Raw genomic sequence first — 26,088 nt, 5'->3', positions numbered from 1 at the left:
GCCCAGTTTAGGTGAATGTTACAGATGGGCCCAGTTTATGTGAATGTTACAGATGGGCCAAGTTTAGGTGTATGTTACAGATGGGCCCAGTTTAGGTGTATGTTACAGATGGGCCCAGTTTAGGTGAATGTTACAGATGGGCCCAGTTTAGGTGAATGTTACAGATGGGCCCAGTTTAGGTGAGTGTTACAGATGGGCCCCAGTTTAGGTGAATGTTACAGATGGGCCCAGTTTAGGTGAGTGTTACAGATGGGCCCAGTTTATGTGAATGTTACAGATGGGCCCAGTTTAGGTGAATGTTACAGATGGGCCAAGTTTAGGTGAATGTTACAGATGGGCCCAGTTTATGTGAATGTTACAGATGGGCCAAGTTTAGGTGAATGTTACAGATGGGCCCAGTTTATGTGAATGTTACAGATGGGCCCAGTTTATGTGAGTGTTACAGATGGGCCCAGTTTAGGTGAGTCTTACAGATGGGCCCAGTTTAGGTGAATGTTACAGATGGGCCCAGTTTAGGTGAATGTTACAGATGGGCCCAGTTTATGTGAGTGTTACAGATGGGCCCAGTTTATGTGAGTGTTACAGATGGGCCCAGTTTAGGTGAATGTTACAGATGGGCCCAGTTTAGGTGAATGTTACAGATGGGCCCAGTTTAGGTGAATGTTACAGATGGGCCCCAGTTTAGGTGAATGTTACAGATGGGCCCAGTTTAGGTGAATGTTACAGATGGGCCCAGTTTATGTGAGTCTTACAGATGGGCCCAGTTTAGGTGAGTGTTACAGATGGGCCCAGTTTAGGTGAATGTTACAGATGGGCCCCAGTTTATGTGAATGTTACAGGTGATTACACAGCTGCAGCTCAGACAGGTGAGACTGGGACAGGTGAGGCTGGGACAGGTGAAGCTGGGTGTGACCACATGCTGCAGGAATGCAGCCCTGTCTGTTTTTAACACACCCACTCAGGCTGTGAGTTTCTCTCTGCACACACAGTGACATCAGAGGGTGAATCTGAAGGCCGGCGCTGTGGGGATGCATCACAGTCAAACATTGTAGTCCTGCAGGTTTCTGTAAAACTGGCTGAGCTGCATGAATCAGCTGTGGGGCAGAAGCAGCATTTCAACAACCCTCTGAGAGCAGCAACTCAGAGTTTCCCTCTCAGGTGGCTGTTGTTGTGTTTTCAGACCGTTTTCTGCAGCATTCTCTCGCTTCTTTGAAATTCTGGGCCTCTGTCTTTAGATGATTTAAAACTTCAGTTTCAGACCTGATCAGCTGTTACTATGTTTAACTGGAGGCTGACGACCAAAGATGGCAGAGTGAAGGATCCGACCGATGACTGCAGCAGGTCTCACTGCGTCACATAGGACTAAATCCCAAAGGTAAGCCAAAGGTAAGGCGCCATCCCAGGGCAGCTTATTCTCTGATGACCGCAGTGCACAGGTGGTTTTACAGTGTTTCAGGTACATGTAGAAGGAAATGACTGTGGAGTGCACGTGTATAGCATGTTGGGTGTGTTTGGTTGAAATGTATTTTTAAAGCCTGACCACCTAACCCTCTCCCTTGAGCTGTCACCTTACCGTGGTGGGGGGGTTTGCGTGCCCCAATGAGTCTGGGAGCTATGTTGTCTGGGGCTTTAAGCCCCTGGTAGGGTCACCCATGGCAAACAGATCCTAGATGAGGGACCAGACAAAGAACAGCTCACAAGACCCCTATGATGAGTGATACTTTTGGACGCCGTGTTCCCTTGCCCGGACGCGGGTCACCGGGGCCTCCCCCTGGAGCCAGGCCCAGGGGTGGGGCCCGCCGGCGAGCGCCTGGTGGCCGGGTCTGTGCCCGTGGGGCTCGGTCGGGCACAGCCCGAAGAAACGACACGGGTCCCCCTTCCTACGGGCTCACCACCCGTGGGAGGGGCCATGGGGGTCGGGTGCAATGTGAGCTGGGCGGCAGCCGAAGGCAGGGACCTTGGCGGTCTGATCCTCGGCTACTGAAGCTGGCTCTTGGGACGTGGAACGTCACCTCTCTGCTGGGGAAGGAGCCTGAGCTGGTGCGCGAGGCTGAGCGGTTCCGGCTAGATATAGTCGGACTCACCTCGACGCATGGCTTGGGCTCCGGAACCAGCCTCCTCGAGAGGGGTTGGACTCTCTTCCACTCTGGAGTTGCCCGCGGTGAGAGGCGTAAAGCAGGTGTAGGCATACTTATTGCCCCCCGGCTGTGCGCCTGTACATTGGGGTTCACCCCGGTAGACGAGAGGGTAGCCTCCCTCCGCCTTAGGGTGGGGGGACGGGTCCTGACTGTTGTTTGTGCTTATGCACCGAACGGCAGTTCAGAGTACCCACCCTTTTTGGAGTCCCTGGAGGAGGCACTAGAGAGTGCTCCTCCGGGAGACTCCCTCGTCCTGCTGGGGGACTTCAATGCTCACGTGGGCAATGACAGTGAGACCTGGAGGGGCGTGATTGGGAGGAACGGCCCCCCCGATCTGAATCAGAGTGGTGTTTTGTTGTTGGACTTCTGTGCTCGTCACGGATTGTCCATAACGAACACCATGTTCAGGCATAAGGGTGTCCATATGTGCACTTGGCACCAGGACACCCTAGGCCGCAGCTCGATGATCGACTTTGTAGTCGTATCATCGGACTTGCGGCCATATGTCCTGGACACTCGGGTGAAGAGAGGGGCGGAGCTGTCAACTGATCACCACCTGGTGGTGAGTTGGCTCCGCTGGTGGGGGAGGAAGCCGGTCAGACCTGGCAGGCCCAAACGTATTGTGAGGGTCTGCTGGGAACGGCTGGCGGAATCCCCTGTAAGGAGGAGTTTCAACTCCCACCTCCGGCAGAGCTTCAACCATGTCCCGGGGGAGGTGGGGGACATTGAGCCCGAATGGGCCATGTTCCGTGCCTCCATTGTTGAGGCGGCCGACCGGAGCTGTGGCCGCAAGGTGGTCGGTGCCTGTCGTGGCGGCAATCCCCGAACCCGCTGGTGGACCCCAGTGGTGAGGGAGGCCGTCAAGCTGAAGAAGGAGTCCTATCGGGCCTTTTTGGCCAGTGGGACTCTGGAAGCAGCTGATGGGTACCGACAGGCCAAGCGGAACGCAGCCTCGGCGGTTGCTGAGGCAAAAACTCGGGCTTGGGAGGAGTTCGGGGAGGCCATGGAGAACGATTTCCGGATGGCCTCGAGGAGATTCTGGTCCACCATCCGGCGGCTCAGGGGGGGGAAGCGGTGCACCGTCAACACTGTGTATGGTGAGGGCGGGGCTCTGCTGACTTCAACTAGGGACGTCGTGAGTCGGTGGGGGGAGTACTTCGAGGGCCTCCTCAATCCTACCGACACGCCTTCCGATGAGGAAGCAGAGTTGGGGAGCTCGGACGTGGGACCTCCCATTTCTGGGGCTGAGGTTGCCGAGGTGGTCAAAAAACTCCTCGGTGGCAAGGCCCCGGGGGTGGATGAGGTCCGTCCTGAGTTCCTCAAGGCTCTGGATGTTGTGGGGCTGTCTTGGTTGACACGCCTCTGCAGCATCGCGTGGACATCGGGGGCAGTGCCTCTGGACTGGCAGATCGGGGTGGTGGTCCCCCTCTTTAAAAAGGGGGACCGGAGGGTGTGTTCCAACTATAGGGGGATCACACTCCTCAGCCTCCCTGGTAAGGTCTTTTCGGGGGTACTGGAGAGGAGGATCCGCCGGATAGTCGAATCTCGGATTCAGGAGGTGCAGTGTGGTTTTCGTCCTGGCCGTGGAACAGTGGACCAGCTCTTCACCCTCCGCAGGATCCTGGAGGGAGCATGGGAGTTCGCCCAACCTGTCTACATGTGTTTTGTGGACTTGGAGAAGGCGTTCGACCGTGTCCCTCGGGGACTCTTGTGGGGGGTGCTCCGGGAGTATGGAGTGCCGGACTCCTTGATATGGGCTGTTCGGTCCCTGTATGACCGGTGTCAGAGTCTGGTCCGCATTGCCGGCAGTAAGTCGGACATGTTTCCTGTGAGGGTTGGACTCCGTCAGGGCTGCCCTTTGTCACCGATTCTGTTCATAATTTTTATGGACAGAATTTCTAGGCGCAGCCAGGGCGTCGAGGGGGTCCGGTTTGGCGACCTCAGAATCGGGTCTCTGCTTTTTGCGGACGATTTGGTTCTGTTGGCGTCGTCAGGCCGTGACCTTCAGCTCTCACTGGAGCGGTTCGCAGCCGAGTGTGAAGCGGCTGGGATGACCATCAGCACCTCCAAATCTGAGACCATGGTCTTCGGCCGGAAAAGGGTGGAATGCTCTCTTCGGGTCGGGAATGAGATCCTTCCCCAAGTGGAGGAGTTCAAGTATCTCGGGGTCTTGTTCACGACTGAGGGACGAATGGAACAGGAGATTGACAGACGGATTGGTGCGGCGTCTGCAGTGATGCGGGCTCTGCACCGGCCCGTCGTGGTGAAGAAGGAGCTGAGCCAGAAGGCGAAGCTCTCGATTTACCGGTCAATCTATGTTCCTACCCTCACCTATGGTCACGAGCTGTGGGTAGTGACCGAAAGAACGAGATCGCGAATACAAGCGGCCGAAATGAGTTTCCTCCGCAGGGTGTCTGGGCTCTCCCTTAGAGATAGGGTGAGAAGCTCGGTCATCCGGGAGGGGCTCGGAGTAGAACCGCTGCTCCTCCGCATCGAGAGGAGTCAGATGAGGTGGCTCGGGCATCTGGTGAGAATGCCTCCTGGACGCCTCCCCGGTGAGGTGTTCCGGGCCCGTCCCACTGGGAGGAGACCCCGGGGAAGACCCAGGACACGTTGGAGAGACTATGTCTCTCGGCTGGCCTGGGAACGCCTCGGGGTCCCCCCAGAAGAGCTGGAGGAAGTGGCCGGGGACAGGGACGTCTGGGTCTCTTTGCTCAAGCTGCTGCCCCCGCGACCCGATCCCCGGACCAGCGGAAGATAATGGATGGATGGATGGATGGACCACCTAACCATGGTAGAGGCCATACTGTGACAGATTCTGTCCACCTAACCATGGTAGAGGCCATACTGTGACAGATTCAGACCACCTAACCATGGTAGAGGCCATACTGTGACAGATTCAGACCACCTAACCATGGTAAGGCCATACTGTGACAGATTCAGTCCACCTAACCATGATAGAGGCCATACTGTGACAGATTCAGACCACCTAATCATGGTAGAGGCCATACTGTGACAGATTCAGACCACCTAATCATGGTAGATGCCATACTGTGACAGATTCAGACCACCTAACCATGGTAAGGCCATACTGTGACAGATTCAGTCCACCTAACCATGATAGAGGCCATACTGTGACAGATTCAGACCACCTAACCATGGTAAGGCCATACTGTGACAGATTCAGTCCACCTAACCATGGTAGAGGCCATACTGTGACAGATTCAGACCACCTAACCATGGTAGAGGCCATACTGTGACAGATTCAGACCACCTAACCATGGTAAGGCTATACTGTGACAGATTCAGTCCACCTAACCATGGTAAGGCCACACTGTGACAGATTCAGACCACCTAACCATGGTAGAGGCCATACTGTGACAGATTCAGTCCACCTAACCATGGTAGAGGCCATACTGTGACATATTCAGATCACCTAACCATGGTAGAGGCCATACTGTGACAGATTCAGTCCACCTAACCATGGTAGAGGCCATACTGTGACAGATTCAGTCCACCTAACCATGGTAGAGACCATACTGTGACAGATTCAGTCCACCTAACCATGGTAGAGGCCATACTGTGACATATTCAGATCACCTAACCATGGTAGAGGCCATACTGTGACAGATTCAGTCCACCTAACCATGGTAGAGGCCATACTGTGACAGATTCAGACCACCTAACCATGGTAGAGGCCATACTGTGACAGATTCAGACCACCTAACCATGGTAGAGGCCATACTGTGACAGATTCAGTCCACCTAACCATGGTAGAGGCCATACTGTGACAGATTCAGTCCACCTAACCATGGTAGAGGCCATACTGTGACAGATTCAGACCACCTAACCATGGTAGAGGACATACTGTGACAGATTCAGTCCACCTAACCATGGTAGAGACCATACTGTGACAGATTCAGTCCACCTAACCATGGTAGAGGCCATACTGTGACAGATTCAGACCACCTAACCATGGTAGAGGCCATACTGTGACAGATTCAGTCCACCTAACCATGGTAGAGGCCATACTGTGACAGATTCAGACCACCTAACCATGGTAGAGGCCATACTGTGACAGATTCAGACCACCTAACCATGGTAGAGGCCATACTGTGACAGATTCAGACCACCTAACCATGGTAAGGCCATACTGTGACAGATTCAGTCCACCTAACCATGGTAAGGCCATACTGTGACAGATTCAGTCCACCTAACCATGGTAGAGGCCATACTGGGACAGATTCAGTCCACCTAACCATGGTAGAAGCCATACTGTGACAGATTCAGACCACCTAACCATGGTAGAGGCCATACTGTGACAGATTCAGACCACCTAACCATGGTAGAGGCCATACTGTGACAGATTCAGACCACCTAACCACGGTAGAGGCCATACTGTGACAGATTCAGTCCACCTAACCATGGTAGAGGCCATACTGTGACAGATTCAGTCCACCTAACCATGGTAGAGGCCATACTGTGACAGATTCAGTCCACCTAACCATGGTAGAGGCCATACTGTGACAGATTCAGTCCACCTAACCATGATAGAGGCCATACTGTGACAGATTCAGTCCACCTAACCATGATAGAGGCCATACTGTGACAGATTCAGACCACCTAACCATGGTAGAGGCCATACTGTGACAGATTCAGTCAGAAGAACCAACCATCATTAGAGTCCTCAGATGAATCCTGACATGAAACCAGCTCACAGACTCTCAGGGTTATAACAGCAGCGATGTTCAGTCTGAGGTCAGTGAACTGGACTGTTTGTTGACTTTGAAAGCTCACCATCATGAGTGGTGTTTGTGTAGAACATGTTTGGCTTTGCTCTAGTTTTTATCGCCCAGATCAAACATTCAGTTTGAACAGCAGCCATGAGGCATGAGCTTTGACCAATGGTGGTCTCTGCTGAAAAGGTAGAAAAAAGTACTGCTGACGAGTTCAGTCCGGTCAATCCAATCTTTGGGAAACCATCACAATAACTGAGAGCTGAGTTACAGCATTAATGTCTTCATCAGACTGTGAGATCTGCCTCTGGAGGGTTATATTATGCAGGAAGGAGCTCAGCTCATGTGTTCTGATGGTTCTGATGGTTCTGAGCTTGACCTCAGAGGGCAGCTTAAGATTCTGAATGCTGGATTAGGTATTGAAGATGTTGGTTTAAATCTACTGGACCTCTGTGGAAATAAGATGTAGATGTACCAGGCCGAGCACCAGGACCAGGACCAGGACCAAGACCAGGACCAGGACCAGGACCAGGACCAGGACCAGCACCAGGACTAGGACCAGGACCAGGACCAGGACCAGGAGACCAACTCAAACAGACACGGTTCCTGTTGGTGGATTTAACAAAACGTTTCACAGATTTACTGTCTGATTGTTTGATTTCAGGGACTCTGATGCTGTAATCTATTGTCAGAGATTAAAAGTTTATTTTTTGCACAGTACGCTTGATAAGCTGCAGCATTCGTCACATCGATCACAGACTCATTGCGTTAACCATGGAGCACCAACATGACTCCTCCCTCACATCCAAATATGGTCACTTCTGGTTCCAGCCAATCACAGTCCGGATGAATCAGAGAAACCTGAAACCATGAGAGACACTTTAAGATCAGAGGTTCTTTTGGTTTGGGCCATTTCCTTTGGATCCAAACAAAGAAGAATTAAATGTATAATAAATCCACTGCTGTGAGAATGTTGATGATATGCAGCTCATTATGTGTCCTTTATGATAAAGTTGTGCTGATTTTAGGTTATATAAAAACCTAAAATCAGATGTGGGACAAATTGAATCTGATATTAATAAACAGGGTAAAACACTGTGATTGAAATAAGATTCTCATTAGGGTTTCAGATAACTGTAAGTGCTTTAAGCCCAAAACCCGTCTCCTCACCTGGCAGTTTACCTGTGTTCCTTCTGTCCAGCCAGCCAATCAGGTCAGCTCGCTGAAAGAAGCTGTCCAGCCAGCCAATCAGCTCGCTGAAAGAAGCATGGCCTCTACAGAGAAGCAGCCTCGGGGGCGGGGCCTGGCGGCGCTGTTTCCATGCTGCTTCAGAGAACCTGACCAGCCAGAGATCACCTACCGGCAGGAGGCCACGCCCACTGCGGTGGCCCTGGAGCCCACGCCGCCCCTGCCCCCCCTCCAGGAGCTGGACGCCATGTTCAGGGAGCTGGTGGTGTGTACAAGGCACCGTTCACGTCTGTGTTGCCTTTCAGACGTGCAGTTACTCTTTCTTTAATCTCTTTCTGTTTCAGGATGAGCTGGAGCTGACGGAGCAGCACCGAGCAGCCATGTTCGCTCTGCCGGTGGAGAAGAAGTGGCAGCTCTACTGCAGCAAGAACAGGGTGAGAAACCTTTGGTACTACAGGCCATAACTGTGTGAGAAGAAGTGGCAGATCTACTGCAGCAAGAACTGGTCTGATCCTTAGTTTGGTTCTCAGTTTGGTCCTCCGTTTGGTCCTCAGTTTGGTCCTCAGCTCCCTGTTTGGTCCTCAGGTTGGTTCTCAGTTTGGTCCTTGGTTTGGTCCTTGGTTTGGTCCTCCGTTTGGTCCTCAGTTTGGTCCTCAGTTTGGTTCTCAGTTTGGTCCTCGGTTTGGTCCTCGGTTTGGTCCTCAGCTCCCTGTTTGGTCCTCAGTTTGGTTCTCAGTTTGGTCCTCCGTTTGGTCCTTGGTTTGGTCCTCCGTTTGGTCCTCAGTTTGGTCCTCAGTTTGGTCCTCCGTTTGGTTCTCAGTTTGGTCCTCCGTTTGGTCCTCAGCTCCCTGTTTGGTCCTCAGTTTGGTCCTCAGCTCCCTGTTTGGTCCTCAGGTTGGTTCTCAGGTTGGTTCTCAGTTTGGTCCTCCGTTTGGTCCTTGGTTTGGTCCTCCGTTTGGTCCTCAGTTTGGTCCTCAGTTTGGTCCTCAGTTTGGTTCTCAGTTTGGTCCTCAGTTTGGTTCTCAGTTTGGTCCTCCGTTTGGTCCTCGGTTTGGTCCTCAGTTTGGTTCTCAGTTTGGTCCTCCGTTTGGTCCTCAGTTTGGTCCTCAGGTTGGTCCTCCGTTTGGTCCTCAGTTTGGTCCTCAGTTTGGTTCTCAGTTTGGTCCTCCGTTTGGTCCTCGGTTTGGTCCTCAGTTTGGTCCTCCGTTTGGTCCTCAGGTTGGTCCTCCGTTTGGTCCTCAGTTTGGTCCTCAGTTTGGTTCTCAGTTTGGTCCTCCGTTTGGTCCTCGGTTTGGTCCTCAGTTTGGTCCTCAGCTCCCTGTTTGGTCCTCAGTTTGGTTCTCAGTTTGGTCCTCCGTTTGGTCCTCAGCTCCTTTTTTGGTCCTTAGTTTGGTTCTTAGTTTGGTCCTCCGTTTGGTCTTCAGCTCCCTGTTTGGTCCTCACTTTCTCAGTAGTTCCTCTCAGTATAAGATCCTTTGTTCATCTCAGTGTTTGTCAGATCCTCACCGTTACTTTCATCATCGATCTTCTCTGTTCCTTGTTCATCTCCCGTCTGGTTGTTCTATTATTTCGTCTTTTGTTTTCCTAGTTTAGTTGATGTTTTCCCGTCTCAGCAGCTCTTTTGGTTTCTGTTCAATAAAGACTTCAATCAATCATCTGTTAGCCTACAGACAGCTTCTCTCTGCATCTGGGTCCTTCATAACCTTCCACCGCTGACAACAATAACGAGTCCTCTGAGATAATCGGTCGTGTGTGTAACTTATTAATTCCCCTCAACATGACTCAGCATCCTTTGAAGCCCCAACTCCATCAGATGATGACGACATGATGACAGTCCACTTAAATTCAGTTCAGTTTTATTCATAAAGAACCAAATCACAACATGTTAGAGCACTTCAAAGATACAGGGCAATTCAAGCCAATTACAGTCCATGGTAATCCTTTCATAATCCAATTAAATCCAATTAATTGAATTCCAAATGTGTCCAATTCATACAGAGCCAATTTAAAAAAGTAGCCTCGCTCAGGAAACCAACAGATTGCACTGAAACTTGTCTTCCATCCAATCCCCCATCCTGAGTGTGCATGAGGCGCCTGTGGAAACACTTCCTGTTTGGGTCAGCTGATGACATCATGGGGTTAGGGTTAGAAAACGATCTTATTGCACAGTGACAGTCACCATCATGAAAGCCGTTTAAATCAGTCATAAATGCTGATTATTTCACATGAACAGCAGAAAACTCACAACTCTGATGTGTCTTTGATTCAGGAGGCAGAGGATGAGAAAGGAGCCACGAGCTGGCCGGAGTTCTACATCGACCAGCTGAGGACCATGGCTGCGGTGAGTCCCTCAGGTTTTACACCGCAGAGGATCAAATAAATATGATTAACTGAAGACTCTGTGGTGAGTGTTGGGTGGACTCTTGTCTCCTCAGAGGAGGACTCTGCAGGTGCTGGAGGATGAGGAAGACCAGGGCCGGCAAAAGGTGGTAGAAGATCTGAAAACAGCTCTGCGGACTCAGCCGATGAGGTGAGTCTCTGCCGGCTCAGTGTTTCTTCTGTGTTCTGGAGCTGAAAATAACCTGAAAATAACCTGAAAATAACCTAAAATGACCTGAAAATAACCTCCTGGTCTCCGGCAGGTTCGTCTCACGGTTCATTGAGCTCGATGGCCTCTCGTGCATCCTGAACTTCGTGAGGACGATGGATGATGAGACGGCCGAGTCTCAGGTCCACACGTCTCTGATCGGCTGCATCAAAGCTCTGATGAACAGCTCTCAGGGCAGAGCGCACGTCCTGGGGCACTGCGAGGGCATCAACGTGATTTCACAGAGTCTGGCCACCGAAAACATTAAAGCCAAGGTGAGTTACAGCCTCACCTGTGAGTAAACAGGTGTATCAGAAAGGAAGAGTTTCTTATGACAGAGCTTCCACATGTAAACCTTAATGAATGTGTCTCTGATGAGTTCATCTGTGTCCTCAGGTGGCCGTTTTGGAGATCCTTGGTGCAGTTTGTCTGGTGCCAGGCGGCCATAAAAAGGTCCTGGAGGCCATGCTGCACTTCCAGAAGTTTGCCTCTGAAAGAACTCGCTTCCAGGTCTGCTTTTTTGGTTTTTCATTCATCGCTGTGAAAGTGTGAAAAAAGATGGACGAAGTCACTATGGCATCTTCTCTTTATTGATAGATTAAACTTTCCTCCATCTAAAATCTCTGTTTTTAACTCATTTCCCAAACCAAAGAACATTCACAGTTTGAGGTTCTCTGCAGCAACGACACTGATAGCTCAAATTACTGCAAACAGAGCAGAATAATCCCGTTAGTCTGTGGGCCATCAGTTAACTACACCCATCTGACCCAACATTTTCTAAAGTTACTTGTGATTTTAAAGAAAAATCTGAGGTTAAACATCCATTGATGGACTGAATGTGTTTGAAACACCACTAAACGTGTAATCTCATGAGAAATGTTGGATAGATTTGAACCACTTTTCTTATTTTACTTTGGTGTATTTAAGATGTTTATAAATGAGGTTGTCATTAAACAGATAATCTACCAAATGATAAGGTATGAAATGATTTCCTTTAGATAATTTACCCAAGCTGAGTGCAGATTGTTCAATGAAAACTCTTTTCAGACCTGCTCTGCTTTCCATTGACCAGAGAACACCTGAATGTGTCTGAATGACCTCTGTTGGACCAGCCGTGGTCTTTCATCACAGAGTGAACTCACATTTTCAAACATTTTCTCTGTGTGTAGAACCTGCTGACCAACCTGGACAGATCCACAGGCTGCTACAGAGATGAAGTCAGTCTTAAGACCGCCATCATGTCCTTCATCAATGCTGTGCTCAGCCAGGGAGCAGGAGAGGTGAGATGTCTGACGGTCTGAGGACCACCGCTTCCACTAAACCACCTCAATGATTTAAAATGGATTTAAAATGGATTTAAAATGGATGGGACACAATTCATTACAGTACAGTACAATATAACACAGGTAAGTCTCACATGTTTTCTGTGAATGTGTTCCCAGACCAGTCTGGAGTTCAGGATTCATTTACGTTACGAGTTTCTGATGTTGGGCATTCAGCCAATTATTGACAAGCTGCGCTTCCATGAGAACGCCACCCTGGACAGGTACACCAGGTCTTAACTTTTTCAAACATTTATTCATATTTGTACTTTGACTTTAAAAGGCTTTCTTTTCTCTTTCTGTCCTTCAGGCATCTGGACTTCTTTGAGATGTTGAGGAATGAAGATGAGCTTCAAATGTCCAAACGCTTTAATGTTGTCAGTAATTTTGCTTCATGTCATACCTCTTAGGTCTTATAATTTAAATTGTTTTATTCTCTCAAGTTTAAAATGATACCTGACTATGAAACTCTATATTCCAGCGTTCAAGTTTCAGCTTGTGGTTAGTGTTTGGCATTTGTTGATAATCTGATGTTCTTTCCACCGTCTCAGAATCACATCAACACTAAAAGTGCAAATCAGATGTTTGAGCTGATCAAGAAGAGCCTGAGCCACACTGCAGCTTACCCTCACCTGCTGTCAGCTCTGCAGCACTGCCTCATGATGCAGCGTAAGATCAGTTACCGTTTACTGCACCTCCTTCTTCTCTGGGTAACATCTCTAACCCTAACCTAAGTGTTGACTCCTTTCTGTCTGCAGATAAAAAGAGCCCCACAGTTCTTCAGTACTGGGTTCTGTTGGACAGGATAGTTCAGCAGCTGGTTCTGCAGACAGACAAAGGTGAAAACCCGGACATTGCCCCACTGGAGGACTTCAATGTTAAAAACATTGTGCGCATGTAAGTTCCAACACTGTCATTAAGGTGTAACATACAGCCAAAAGACTGAGATGTTCTCAGGTTGTGGGTGTTTGTGAGTCTCTGCATCAGGGGGTGGAGTCTCTACCTCAGGGGGAGGAGTCTCTGCCTCAGGGGGAGGAGTCTCTGTCTCAGGGGGTGTAGTCTCTGCCTCAGGGGGAGGGGTCTCTGTCTCAGGGGGAGGAGTCTCTCCCTCAGGGGCAGGAGTCTCTGTCTCAAGGGGAGGAGTCTCTGCCTCAGGGGGAGGAGCTTCAGTATCTCTGGATCTGGTTCTCAGTGATGGTGAGTTGGAGTCATAGATGGACAGACGGATCGGGGCTCCGTCAGCAGGAATGAGGGCGCTGAGCCAGAAGGAGAAGCTTTCAGGTACCTTCTCCATCTTTGCTCCAACCCTCAGCTGTGGGCTCAGATCTGAGTAGAGACCCAAAGAAGGAGGTTGAGGATACGAGAGGCTGAAATGAGTTTCCTTCAGAGGGGGGCGTGGCTTAGCCTTAGAGACAGGGGGGGAGGAGCTCCAACATCCAGAGGGAGGAGCTCCATCATCTGGGGGGAGTAGCTCCACCATCAGGGGGAGGAGCTCCATCATCCGGGGGGAGGAGCTCCATCATCCAGGGGGAGGAGCTCCATCGTCCGGGGGAGGAGCTCCTCCATCTGGAGGGCGCTGGGAGTAGAGCCGCTGCTCCTCCACTTAGAAAGGAGTCAGCTGAGGTGGTTCCTCTGGTCAGGATGCCTCCTGGGAGTAGGCCCCGGGTCAGAACTAGAACTCTCTGGAGAGATTATAGATCCCATCTGACCTGGGAACACCTCGGGATCCCCAGGAGGAGCTGGAGAGGGATGTCTGGGTTTACATGCTAGACCACAAACACAGATGGGAACTTTCTAACCTGCTAACAGTTCAGTTAGCTTCAGTTAGCTTCAGTTATGTTCGCTCTGCTCCATCACATGTTGGTCCACTGCAGCTGTGGCTGAACATGAGCCGACTTCCTCACCTGATCCTCATCTTTGTGTTGACAGGCTGGTCAAAGAAGATGAAGTCAAACAATGGAAAGAACAAGCTGCTGAAATGAGAAAAGGTAAACACACACACACATCTGTGCAGGAGCTTTTCATATTATCAAAAGGGAAAGATAAAGGAGTTTAAAGTTTAAAGAAATACAACAATGTTGGCAGGTCAACGTGTTCAAAGGAACCATCCAAAGCCATCATACCTTAGTTCTTCTGTAAGCAGGTTTTACACTGTGATGTTTTGTTCAAAATAAACTATAAAACAGGTGTTTCCTGATGTCCCTGTTAATAAAACCAGGGTTCAAACACCTCACTCTGAATGAAATGTGTCGATGAGCCGCTAGGCCTTCATAACCACCCTCTGAAGGACTCATGGCCACGTTTCATCCAATCTTCCCGTCCTCTCAGAGCAAAAGCAGCTGCAGCAGCGCTTGGAGAAGAAAGAGCGGGAGTGCCAGGCCAAGAACAAGGAAAAGGAGGACATGATGGAGACACTGAATAAGATGAAAGACCGATTGGCGCGAGAGACCAACGAGCACAAGCAAGCCAAAGGACGAGTGGAGGAGCTGTTGGCACGGCTACAGCAGCTCAGCTCAGTGCGTTCAGTCCCATCCTGAAGTTCAGACAACATCACAAACAGGAAGTTTCTGGATATTTGAGTCACATCAGGAAGGATTTTAAGGTTGTTTCTCTGCCATCTTCTCTTTTTAGGCCTCCAGTGTTCCAGGAGGACCCCCACTGCCCTCTGGTAGTGTAGTTCCCCCAGTTCCTCTCTCATCCACCTCCACTCCTCATCCTGCTCCTCCCCCCCCACCTCCTCCTCCAGGAGGCCCATCGGTCTTTGGCATTGCTCCCCCCCCACCACCTCCTCCTCCAGGAGCTCCACTAGAAACAGGACAAAGGAGGAAGAACATTCCTCTGCCGTCTCACCCACTGAAGTCCTTCAACTGGAGCAAACTGCCTGAGGTACACCCAGGTGTGGGTACTGTTGACTAACCCTAACCCTGTGGGTACTGTTGACTAACCCTAACCCTAACCCATGTGTACTGTTGACTAACCCTAACCCTGTGGGTATTATTGACTAACCCTAACCCTGTGGGTACTGTTGACTAACCCTAACCCTAACCCATGTGTACTGTTGACTAACCCTAACCCTTTGGGTATTGTTGACTAACCCTAACTCTAACCCTGTGGGTACTGTTGACTAACCCTAACCCTGTGGGTACTGTTGACTAACCCTAACCCTGTGGGTATTGTTGACTAACCCTAACCCTAACCCTGTGGGTACTGTTGACTAACCATAACCATAACCATAATATTTGAAAATATTAATTTTCAAAAATATTTGAAAATATTAATATGAAAATATTAATTTTGATAATTTTGATAATTTCTCCCAAAAACCAAATTGCATCCACTACCTCCCTTGTTATAACCTTTCCATGCCACATACCCTAACCCTAAGGGTCACAGTCCTAAGTCCACCACTCCAAGCTACTTTTCGAAATATTCATTTCTATAACTTTAATAATTCTTCCAAGAAAACAAATCAGACCCACTACCTCCCTTTATTCTACTCTCACCTCCTCTTCTCCCTCTTTCCCTTCTGCCTCTTCAGACTGCTCCTTTAGGTCTATAAACCCCTGTTACTGCTGCAGATGGTTCTGAACTGCAACACTTCTGCTGGACCTGTTTGTTTTAAGTTATCAGTCTGTGAGAAGGTTTACTTCCACTGAAGGAGATAAACTCATGCTGGTTGGTTGGTTTCCTGGCTGGAAAACAGGAAAACAGCAGGCCGCTGCATGGAGAACATATGATCCACTTTGAGGGTAAACGGATCACGTTTTTGTCTTTTTCAGAACAAACTAGAAGGAACCATCTGGGAAGAGATCGATGATCTGAAAGTGTTCAGAGTTCTGGATCTGGAGGAGTTCCAGTCGACCTTCTCAGCTTACCAGAGACCAACAGTAACTCAAAGCACACTCACACTGATCACACCACAAATAAATAAATAAATAAATAAATAGATAAATAAATAAATAAAGATGCCTTGCCTCTGAGCCACTCTGACACCAGTCAGTACAAATGTGGCTACATTCACATAAACACACATAGAAAGAGTCAGAGAGTCATTAGGTTTCTAAGAAACATAATATTTATATTAAACCTCAGAGCTTCATTTGACTGTAACATGTGTTTGCTCACAGAAAGATGCTGAGGAAGACCACCTGTCTGTTCAGAGAGTGAAGGAGCTGTCAGTGATCGACGGACGCAGAGCGCAGAACTGCAATATCCTCCTGTCACGGTAAGTGTTGGTCTGCACGCCGTTTTCACAGCGTGTGATGATGAAATGCATCGGCGTGATTCTCCTCACATCTTTAGAGACACATCAGACCTTCATATGTCCATCACCGGCTTCTTTTTAGTACCATTAGACCAGTGGCGTCAATTCAGCCAAAGCTAAGGTATGGCAAGGTCACTATAGTCACATGACTACAGTATCAATCAATAAATATACATGCCCAGCAAATAATCACCACAAAAGTCTGATATGTAGCTTATCTGTGTGCAAACGCAGTCTCACTCTCACTCTCACCCCGCTAACATAACTATGGACACAAACACTTAACTACGCACGTCTTGATCAATTCAGTCAAATGCGCCTTTACGCATCCGTTGTTGTGCTGCTGTAGTTGTGCTGCTGTAGTTGTGCTGTTGTAGTTGTACTGCTGTAGTTGTGCTGCTGTAGCTGTGTTGCTGTAGTTGTGCTGCTGTTGTTGTGCTGCTGTAGTTGTGCTGCTGTAGCTGTGTTGCTGTAGTTGTACTGCTGTAGTTGTGCTGCTGTAGTTGTACTGCTGTAGTTGTGCTGCTGTAGCTGTGTTGCTGTAGTTGTGCTGCTGTAGTTGTACTGCTGTAGCTGTGCTGCTGTAGTTGTGCTGCTATAGCTGTGCTGCTGTAGTTATGCTGCTGTAGTTGTGCTCCTGTAGTTGTGCTGCTGTAGTTGTGCTGCTGTAGTTGTACTGCTGTAGTTGTACTGCTGTAGTTGTGCTGCTGTAGTTGTACTGCTGTAGTTGTGCTGCTGTTGTTGTGCAGCTGTTGTTGTACTGCTGTACATGTGCTGCTGTAGTTGTGCTGCTGTAGTTGTGCAGCTGTTGTTGTACTGCTGTACATGTGCTGCTGTAGTTGTGCTGCTGTAGTTGTACTGCTGTAGCTGTACTGCTGTAGTTGTGCAGCTGTTGTTGTACTGCTGTACATGTGCTGCTGTAGTTGTGCTGCTGCAGCTGTACTGCTGTAGTTGTGCTGCTGTACTTGTGCTGCTGTACTTGTGCTGCTGTAGTTGTACTGCTGTACTTGTGCTGCTGTAGTTGTACTGCTGTACTTGTGCTGCTGTACTTGTGCTGCTGTAGTTGTACTGCTGTAGTTGTACTGCTGTAGTTGTACTGCTGTAGTTGTGCTGCTGTACTTGTGCTGCTGTACTTGTGCTGCTGTAGTTGTACTGCTGTAGTTGTGCTGCTGTAGTTGTGCTGCTGTAGTTGTGCTGCTGTAGTTCTACTCCTGTAGTTGTACTGCTGTAGTTGTACTGGCGCCCGCACCCTCACCCGGGCCTTGACCTTCCTTATCGCTGTCCAAGTCTGATCCAGCTCTTTCAATCTGAGAAATCGGTGGGGACTCACAAATCTCAGATTCAATTTGAGAAGTCGGAGTGGAGGAGTTCTCAGTCTCAGCGCACGTAGTCTCCATCTCCCTGTTAGCATTAGCATTAGCGTCGGAGGTGCTGAAGTGGACAGCCTCGTTAACAGCATGAATCCCGCCTTCACTACCTGGACCCATCATCACCTGCCCTTTATTTGGTGAAAAATGAATCTAAAGTTTGATGTAAATTGATGCCCATGCAATAGACCTGGGGTCTGACTCTGAGCAGCTTCTTTTAGTCCCATTAGACCTCAGGTCGGACTCTGAGCAGCTTCTTTTTAGTCCCATTAGACCTCGGGTCTGACTCTGACAGGCTGTCTGACTTGATGTGAAACATGAGTTTGAATTTCTGTGACAGACTGAAGCTGACCAATGAGGAGATCTGCCAGGCCATCTTGACCATGGATGAACAGGAGGACCTGCCCAAAGACATGCTGGAGCAGGTATGAAACCAGAAGTTGTGTGTTTGTTCATGAGTCCATGTCTGTCATCATCCCGGTTCTGGCAGCTGAAGTCCAAACCAACAGAACTTTCTGACCTGTTGGATGAGTTCAGAACACTTTAACCAAATAATAACTGTGTGTGCGTGTGTGTGTGTGCGTGTGTGTGCATGTGTGTGTATGTGTGTGCATGTGTGTGTTTGCGTAGCTTCTAAAGTTCGTTCCTGAGAAAAGTGACATCGAGCTGTTGGAAGAACACAAGCACGAGTTGGACCGCATGGCTAAAGCCGACCGTTTCTTGTATGACATGAGCAGGTACGCACGTACACGTGCACAGACACATCAACACACACACGTGCTTTTGTGTAAACAACCTGAATGTTTACAACATGAACTCCACAGCTCACATGACATCAAACAGCAGAGAAAGTGATAAGCGTTAAACTTAAATAAACTTAAATAAACTCATGAGCCCCTCCTCATCCGTAAAACCTCCACCCCATCAGATCTGTTGATGTACTCGGGGGGGGCGTTGGTGGTAGCTGGAACCTTCTATTCAAAGGTTCTCATCAAACTAGATTAGATTAGATTGTACTTTATTTATCCCACAACGGGGAAATTCACTTGTCACAGCAGCAACAATAGACATGAAACAAGAAATTAAAAAAGATAAACATTTTTTTTAAAGAGAAAAAGCAAGTACTAAAAGGTAAAAAAAAAGAAAGAAAGAAAAAAAAAAGTAAGTACTAAAAACTAAAGTGACCAAAAAGTAAAGTGACCTAGTATGAATAAGGCCCACCAAGGATGGGGGGCTGATCAGGGTGGGGCAGATGGTCATAAATTAAATGAAATAAACTTTTTCATGAGTCCAAACAGTCAGTTGTTGTGGTCTGGTGCCCCCCAGGATCAACCACTACCAGCAGAGACTGCGGACCCTCCACTTTAAGAAGAAGTTTGCAGACAGAGTTGCTGACGTCAAACCAAAGATCGAAGGTATGTGGCCATACGTTGACCAAAGATCGAAGGTATGTGGCCATACGTTGACCAAAGATCGAAGGTATGTGGCCATACGTTGGCCAAAGATCGAAGGTATGTGGCCATACGTTGACCAAAGATCGAAGGTATGTGGCCATACGTTGGCCAAAGATCGAAGGTATGTGGCCATACGTTGACCAAAGATCGAAGGTATGTGGCCATACGTTGACTAAAGATCGAAGGTATGTGGCGATACGTTGGCCAAAGATTGAAGGTATGTGGCCATACGTTGACCAAAGATCGAAGGTATGTGGCCATACGTTGACCAAAGATCGAAGGTATGTGGCCATACGTTGACCAAGGCCATACGTTGACCAAAGATCGAAGGTATGTGGCCATACGTTGACCAAAGATCGAAGGTATGTGGCCATACGTTGGCCAAAGATCGAAGGTATGTGGCCATACGTTGACCAAAGATCGAAGGTATGTGGCCATACGTTGGCCAAAGATCGAAGGTATGTGGCCATACGTTGACCAAAGATCGAAGGTATGTGGCCATACGTTGGCCAAAGATCGAAGGTATGTGGCCATACGTTGACCAAAGATCGAAGGTATGTGGCCATACGTTGGCCAAAGATCGAAGGTATGTGGCCATACGTTGACCAAAGATCGAAGGGATGTGGCCATACGTTGACCAAAGATCGAAGGTATGTGGCCATACGTTGACCAAGGCCATACGTTGACCAAAGATCGAAGGTATGTGGCCATACGTTGACCAAAGATCGAAGGTATGTGGCCATACGTTGACCAAAGATCGAAGGTATGTGGCCATACGTTGGCCAAAGATCGAAGGTATGTGGCCATATGTTGACCAAAGATCGAAGGTATGTGGCCATACGTTGACCAAAGATCGAAGGTATGTGGCCATACGTTGACTAAAGATCGAAGGTATGTGGTGATACGTTGACCAAAGATCAAAGGTATGTGGCCATACGTTGACCAAAGATCGAAGGTATGTGGCCATACGTTGGCCAAAGATCGAAGGCATGTGGCCATACGTTGACCAAAGATCGAAGGTATGTGGCCATACGTTGGCCAAAGATCGAAGGTATGTGGCCATACGTTGGCCAAAGATCGAAGGTATGTGGCCATACGTTGGCCAAAGATTGAAGGTATGTGGCCATACGTTGACCAAAGATCGAAAGATCGAAGGTATATGGCCATACGTTGGCCAAAGATCGAAGGTATGTGGCCATACGTTGACCAAAGATCGAAAGATCGAAGGTATGTGGCCATATGTTGACCAAAGATCGAAGGTATGTGGCCATATGTTGGCGACCTGTTCTATGACAGCGTTCCTCACCTCCCCGTCCTTTCTGCCCTCAGCTCTGACCCTGGCGTCCCAGGAGCTGGTTCGGAGCGGGGCGCTGCGCCAGCTCCTGGAGGTGATCTTGGCCTTCGGGAACTTCATGAACAAAGGACAGAGAGGGAACGCTTTTGGGTTCCGAGTGTCCAGCCTCAACAAGATGGCCGACACCAAGTCCAGCACCGACAGGTTTGTTTGCCACAAATTCACCTTCACGGTCCTGCTTTAGTGCACGTCAGGGCTGATAGTGCACGTCAGGGCTCACACTGAACAGAACTGCTGGTGATGGCCTAAAGCCAAATGACCTACAGGGCTACAGGGCTGCAGGGCTACAGGGCTATAGGCTACAGGGCTACAGGCTACAGGGCTGCAGGGCTACAATTCTGCAGGGCTACAGGGCTTCAGGACTGCAGGGCTACAATGCTGCAGGGCTACAATGCTGCAGGGCTACAGGGCTGCAGGGTTACAATGCTGCAGGGCTACAGGGCTACAGGGCTGCAGGGCTACAGGGCTGCAGGACTACAGGCCTGCGGGCTACAGGGCTACAGGGCTGCAGGGCTACAGGGCTACAGGCTACAGGGCTGCAGGGCTACAGGGCTACAGGGCTACAGGGCTACAGGGCTGCAGGGCTGCAGGGCTACAGGGCTACAGGGCTACAGGGCTGCAGGGCTACAGGGCTGCAGGGCTACAGGGATACAGGGATACAGGGCTGCAGGGCTACAGGGCTACAGGCTACAGGGCTACAGGGCTGCAGGGCTACAGGGCTACAGGGCTACAGGGCTGCAGGGCTACAGGGCTACAAGGCTGCAGGGCTACAGGGCTACAGGGCTACAGGGATACAGGGATACAGGGCTGCAGGGCTACAGGCTACAGGGCTGCAGGGCTGCAGGGCTACAGGGCTACAGGGCTACAGGGCTACAGGCCTGCGGGCTACAGGGCTACAGGGCTGCAGGGCTACAGGGCTACAGGGCTGCAGGGCTACAGGGCTACAGGGCTACAATGCTGCAGGGCTACAGGGCTACAGGGCTACAGGGCTGCAGGGCTACAGGGCTACAGGCTACAGGGCTGCAGGGCTACAGGGCTACAGGGCTACAGGGCTACAGGGCTACAGGGCTGCGGGCTACAGGGCTACAGGGCTGCAGGGCTACAGGGCTACAGGGCTACAGGGCTGCAGGGCTACAGGGCTACAGGGCTACAATGCTGCAGGGCTACAGGGCTACAGGGCTACAGGGCTACAGGGCTGCAGGGCTACAGGGCTACAGGGCTACAGGGCTGCAGGGCTACAGGGCTACAGGGCTACAGGGCTACAGGGCTGCAGGGCTACAGGGCTACAGGGCTACAGGGCTACAGGGCTGCAGGGCTACAGGGCTACAGGGCTACAGGGCTACAGGGCTGCAGGGCTTCACCCTGACAGAGAGGAATGTGTGTGACTGTTGATGTTTGCAGGAACGTCACTCTGCTGCACTACATGATTACTGTGCTGGAGAGGAAGTTCTCTGCGGTGCTGTCATTCAGCGAGGAGCTGCAGAGCGTTCCAGAGGCCTCTAAAGTCAAGTAAGTCTGAGGCATATTAGTTTATCTGAATATGAGCTCTGGGTTGGTGGGGCTCGTTCAGACTGTCCAACATCTGTGTGTCTGCAGTATGACCGAGCTGGAGAAGGACATCAGCAGCCTCAGCTCAGGTCTGAAGAGCATCGAGGCGGTAAGTATGTCAGAAAAGTTTTAAAAACCTGTGTGAGACACATGTTTGACTACGGCCCGTATCTCTGTTCACGTGTGCAGGAGCTACAGTACCAGCAGGCCCAGTCCTCCCAGTCCTCCCAGTCCGCCCAGTCCGCCCAGTACTCCCAGCCTGTGGTCGATAGGTTCGTCCCTGTTGTCAGTCAGTTCATCGCTGTGGCATCCTTCAGCTTCTCTGATGTGGAGGAGTCGCTTCGGGAGGCCAAAGAGCTGGTGAGTGTACCACACTGGTCAGCCCATCACCGCACAGCAGAAGGATCCTGGTTCTGATCCTGGTTTTGTCGGTGTAGACGTGTGCATGTTCTCCCTGTGTGAGTGGGTGCTCTCCAGCTTCCATCCACCATCCAAAACAGTATGTTAGGTTAATCAGTGGTTCTAAACTGACCCTGTGGGTGAGTGTGGGTGTGCATGGCTGTATGTCTCTATGGGTTGGGGTTAGGGTTAGGGTTTAGGGTTGGCCACCTGTCTGGGGTGTTCCCCGCCTAATGTGGCGGCTGTAGCTCAGGAGGAAGAGCAGTCGCCCACCAATCGGAAGGTCTGTGGTTCGGCTCCGGCTTCCCCGGGCTACATGTTGAAGTGTCCTTGGGCAAGACACTGAACACCACGTTGCCTACCGATAAATCCATCATAAATCCATCGGTGTATGAGTGTGTGTGAATGGGTGAATGTGGCATGTAGTGTTAGCAGCGCTTTGAGAGGTCAGCTAGACTAGAAAAGCTATACAAGTACAGTCCATTCAACATTGACCAATGGGAGCTGATAGGCTCCGCCCCCTGTGACCCTGAGTTGGATTAAGTGGATGTTTACATCAGTATGGTGACGGTTCCCACTTTATCCTGCATAACAAACTCTGAGAGGTTGTTTTTACAAATCCTAAATCACATGACCTCTTCTCCTGTCTCCTGCAGTTTGCAGAGGCACTGCGACACTTTGGAGAAAGTTCATCCAACCTGCAGCCGGATGAGTTCTTTGGCATCTTCAGCACGTTCCTCACGGCGTTCTCAGCAGCCAAACAGAACAACGAGGACATCGCCCGGTGGCGAGAGGGGGAGGAGAGACGGGCGCTCCTGGAGGCTCAGGTTAGCAGAGACACCCTTCATATGCAGGCACATGGATATCAGTCATGTGACAGAAAAGTCAGTAATCATATGATACAGACTGATGCACAGATAAAGTCACATCCCAATAAGTCTGAACCTCATGGTCTGTTCACATCCCAATAAATCTGAACCTCATGGTCTGTTCACATCCCAATAAGTCTGAACCTCATGGTCTGTTCACATACCAATAAATCTGAACCTCATGGTCTCTCTCTGCAGATGAAGAAGGACAGAGAGCAGAGGGGGACGGCGGCCAGAGGAAACAAAGAAGATGAGGGTGGGGAGTTTGATGACCTGGTGTCCGCCCTGCGCTCTGGGGAAGTCTTTGACAAGGATCTGTCCAAAATGAACCGCCGGAGGCAACGGAGACACAACTCCTTCAGCAACAGTCGAGAAAGGCCGGCAACCAAACTTGACCAGAACCAGGACAGCTGATGAGAATCTGAGGAAGGTGGTCAGTGTGGAGGAAGAACCTCTCTGAGAAGAACACAGTGACAGAAACAATAAGTCCAATATGTGATGCGTCCAACTGTGGAACATCTGAATGTAAACCGATGTGGTAATGTCTTAATATATCAGATATGGGAAACCATTTCTCATGTTTCCACTGAGGAGAGGAATAACACCCGAGTGTAGCAGCTGGGTCCGTGTATCATCCGATCATTCAACTATTCCATTGAATCTGGCAAACGAAAAACGAAATAACGACTCCATATTTTGTTTTCCCGTTTTTCTGTATGACCAAAAAAAGGGAATTGGTGTTTGTTCTCCCTTTTTCCAACACAAAACAGAACATATAATAAACAGGGAAACTAAAACTAAATAATAAATCTAATTTACGTTTTTGGGTTATTGGTTTCCCGGTCATCCGCTCCACTCAGTGTAATCTGGCTGGCGCAATGAAGTGTCAGCTCATTTAATCAATCATAACTCGCTTGAATACAAAACTGATTTTCGCGGGGGTTTTGTTTCTGCAAAATTCATATATGTAGGCATGATACGAGACACATGATTCAGTGTATTTTAATATTCATAGTAGGCTTAACAGTAATATAATATCCTGGTAACATATGTGATGTAAGATAGGTTATTTTGCAAAAGACATACGATATATAAAATATAATACACACACACACACACACACACACACACACACACTGTAGAAAAGGCTCCAAAGTTGAGACATGTTATGTTTAGAGTGTGACGTTTATAGATATTGTGTTGGTCAGTTCATAGCGGAGCGGCCCCCTGCTGGCAGATTCTGAGAAATCTAATAAAGACAATTTGAATCAATCCTGATATAGATATAGATTTTCATTTCTTCTGAGATATATGTAGATATAGATATTATTTTTTCTGATATATAACTTCTGTCTATTGTGTTTTATCTTATATGTATAATGTATTATTTCTTCATTTTTCAACTTAATAAAATAGCTGAGTAGTACACAATCTTCTTCTCTATCATTTATTAGTGTTTATTTATATATATATGTGTGTGTGTGTGTGTGTGTGTATTATATTTTATATATCGTATGTCTTTTGCAAAATAACCTATCTTACATCACATATGTTACCAGGATATTATATTACTGTTAAGCCTACTATGAATATTAAAATACGCTGAATCATGTGTCTCGTATCATGCCTACATATATGAATTTTGCAGAAACAAAACCCCCGCGAAAATCAGTTTTGTATTCAAGCGAGTTATGATTGATTAAATGAGCTGACACTTCATTGCGCCAGCCAGATTACACTGAGTGGAGCGGATGACCGGGAAACCAATAACCCAAAAACGTAAATTAGATTTATTATTTAGTTTTAGTTTCCCTGTTTATTATATGTTCTGTTTTGTGTTGGAAAAAGAGAGAACAAACACCAATTCCCTTTTTTTGGTCATACAGAAAAACGGGAAAACAAAATATGCAGTCGTTATTTCGTTTTTCGTTTGCCAGATTCAATGGAATAGGTGAATGATCGGATGATACACGGACCCAGTTGCCGATCACTGATCATAGTGAGATAAACTTTCAGAACTTTTACTGCCAATAACTCATGTCTGAGTTGAATCTTAGAACCAGAACTTTTGTCTCCCCCAAACTGAAGCCATGGAAACAGCCCGGCAGTGATGCTGCCACCCAACGGGTCAAAGCTTTTCTTTTCCTGTTGCTTCTTTTCAGTCTTTTCAGAAATAAGTTGGTAAATGTGACCCTGACTACATCCGTTCTATGTGTTCTATTGACAAAAGATATTGGAAGTAAATAAATTTTGGATCAATACTTCGCTTCAATGGTACGTAGTAATCACATGGTGAGAAACCCATCTATGTGATTGGGTGAAACATGTCCTGTATGAATGAAAATGCATTTAAGGTTATTTAAAAAAACTGTATATAATATAACATCATATGTGATATAATTTGACATAATGTAATGTTTGTTTGGTTGGGGTCCAATAATGAAACTGCTGGAGCAACATTGTGTCTGTTCCTGGTCTTTGTCCTGAAAGTGTTTCCACCACAGAAACCCTCAGCCCAGAATAATGAAACACCTCCAGCTCCTGAATAAAGGACGATCTATGCAAACGTTGATTTAGATTCCTGAAAACCTGGTTCTGGTTTTTTATCCTGTCAGGAACTGAAGCCATGTGTGGGAGAGGCACTCTCATGGTGTCCACCAGGTTTATAAGCCTGTGTGCACCTGTGGTTCTCTTTTTAGACCCTCCAGAAAAATGCGGGCTAAAATCCTTGATCTTGCGGGCTAAAATCCTGGATTTTGCAATTGAATATGCAGGTTTTTTAATGATTTTATGCCGTGAAATTTCAAAAAGTTGCGGAAACTTGCGAATTATGCAAAAAGTTGTGAATTATGCAAAGTTGCA

At 48.7% G+C, this 26,088-nt stretch overlaps 1 protein-coding gene across 3 annotated transcripts; it reads left to right on the top strand.

The window, feature by feature from the left end:
* The first annotated feature begins 1,045 nt into the window (after positions 1 to 1,045).
* On the top strand, positions 1,046 to 24,754 carry LOC142366319 (disheveled-associated activator of morphogenesis 1-like). Of its 3 annotated transcripts, none has more exons than XM_075448157.1 (26): positions 1,046 to 1,375; positions 8,076 to 8,327; positions 8,407 to 8,496; positions 10,332 to 10,403; positions 10,498 to 10,592; positions 10,705 to 10,924; positions 11,046 to 11,159; positions 11,819 to 11,929; positions 12,092 to 12,195; positions 12,282 to 12,348; positions 12,523 to 12,640; positions 12,730 to 12,868; positions 13,901 to 13,959; positions 14,300 to 14,487; positions 14,603 to 14,857; positions 15,751 to 15,858; positions 16,099 to 16,196; positions 17,943 to 18,027; positions 18,233 to 18,339; positions 18,929 to 19,017; positions 20,386 to 20,554; positions 21,812 to 21,919; positions 22,007 to 22,067; positions 22,148 to 22,318; positions 23,014 to 23,184; positions 23,425 to 24,754. In XM_075448157.1, exons 2-26 carry the CDS (start codon positions 8,142 to 8,144, stop codon positions 23,638 to 23,640), a joined length of 3,201 nt encoding a protein of 1,066 aa, XP_075304272.1. In that variant the 5' UTR covers positions 1,046 to 1,375; positions 8,076 to 8,141; the 3' UTR covers positions 23,641 to 24,754. The 3 variants fall into 3 exon arrangements, with proteins under 3 accessions (XP_075304272.1, XP_075304273.1, XP_075304274.1); XM_075448158.1 differs by having other exon boundaries at positions 1,046 to 1,386; XM_075448159.1 differs by lacking the exon at positions 1,046 to 1,375 and adding an exon at positions 7,313 to 7,482.
* The last annotated feature ends 1,334 nt before the right edge of the window (positions 24,755 to 26,088 follow it).

This window comes from Odontesthes bonariensis, chromosome 17 (assembly GCF_027942865.1).
Source record: "Odontesthes bonariensis isolate fOdoBon6 chromosome 17, fOdoBon6.hap1, whole genome shotgun sequence".
NCBI classification, from domain to species: Eukaryota; Metazoa; Chordata; class Actinopteri; order Atheriniformes; family Atherinopsidae; genus Odontesthes; species Odontesthes bonariensis.
Note: the sequence above shows the minus strand (reverse complement) of the source record. Positions and strands in the feature narration are given on the sequence as shown.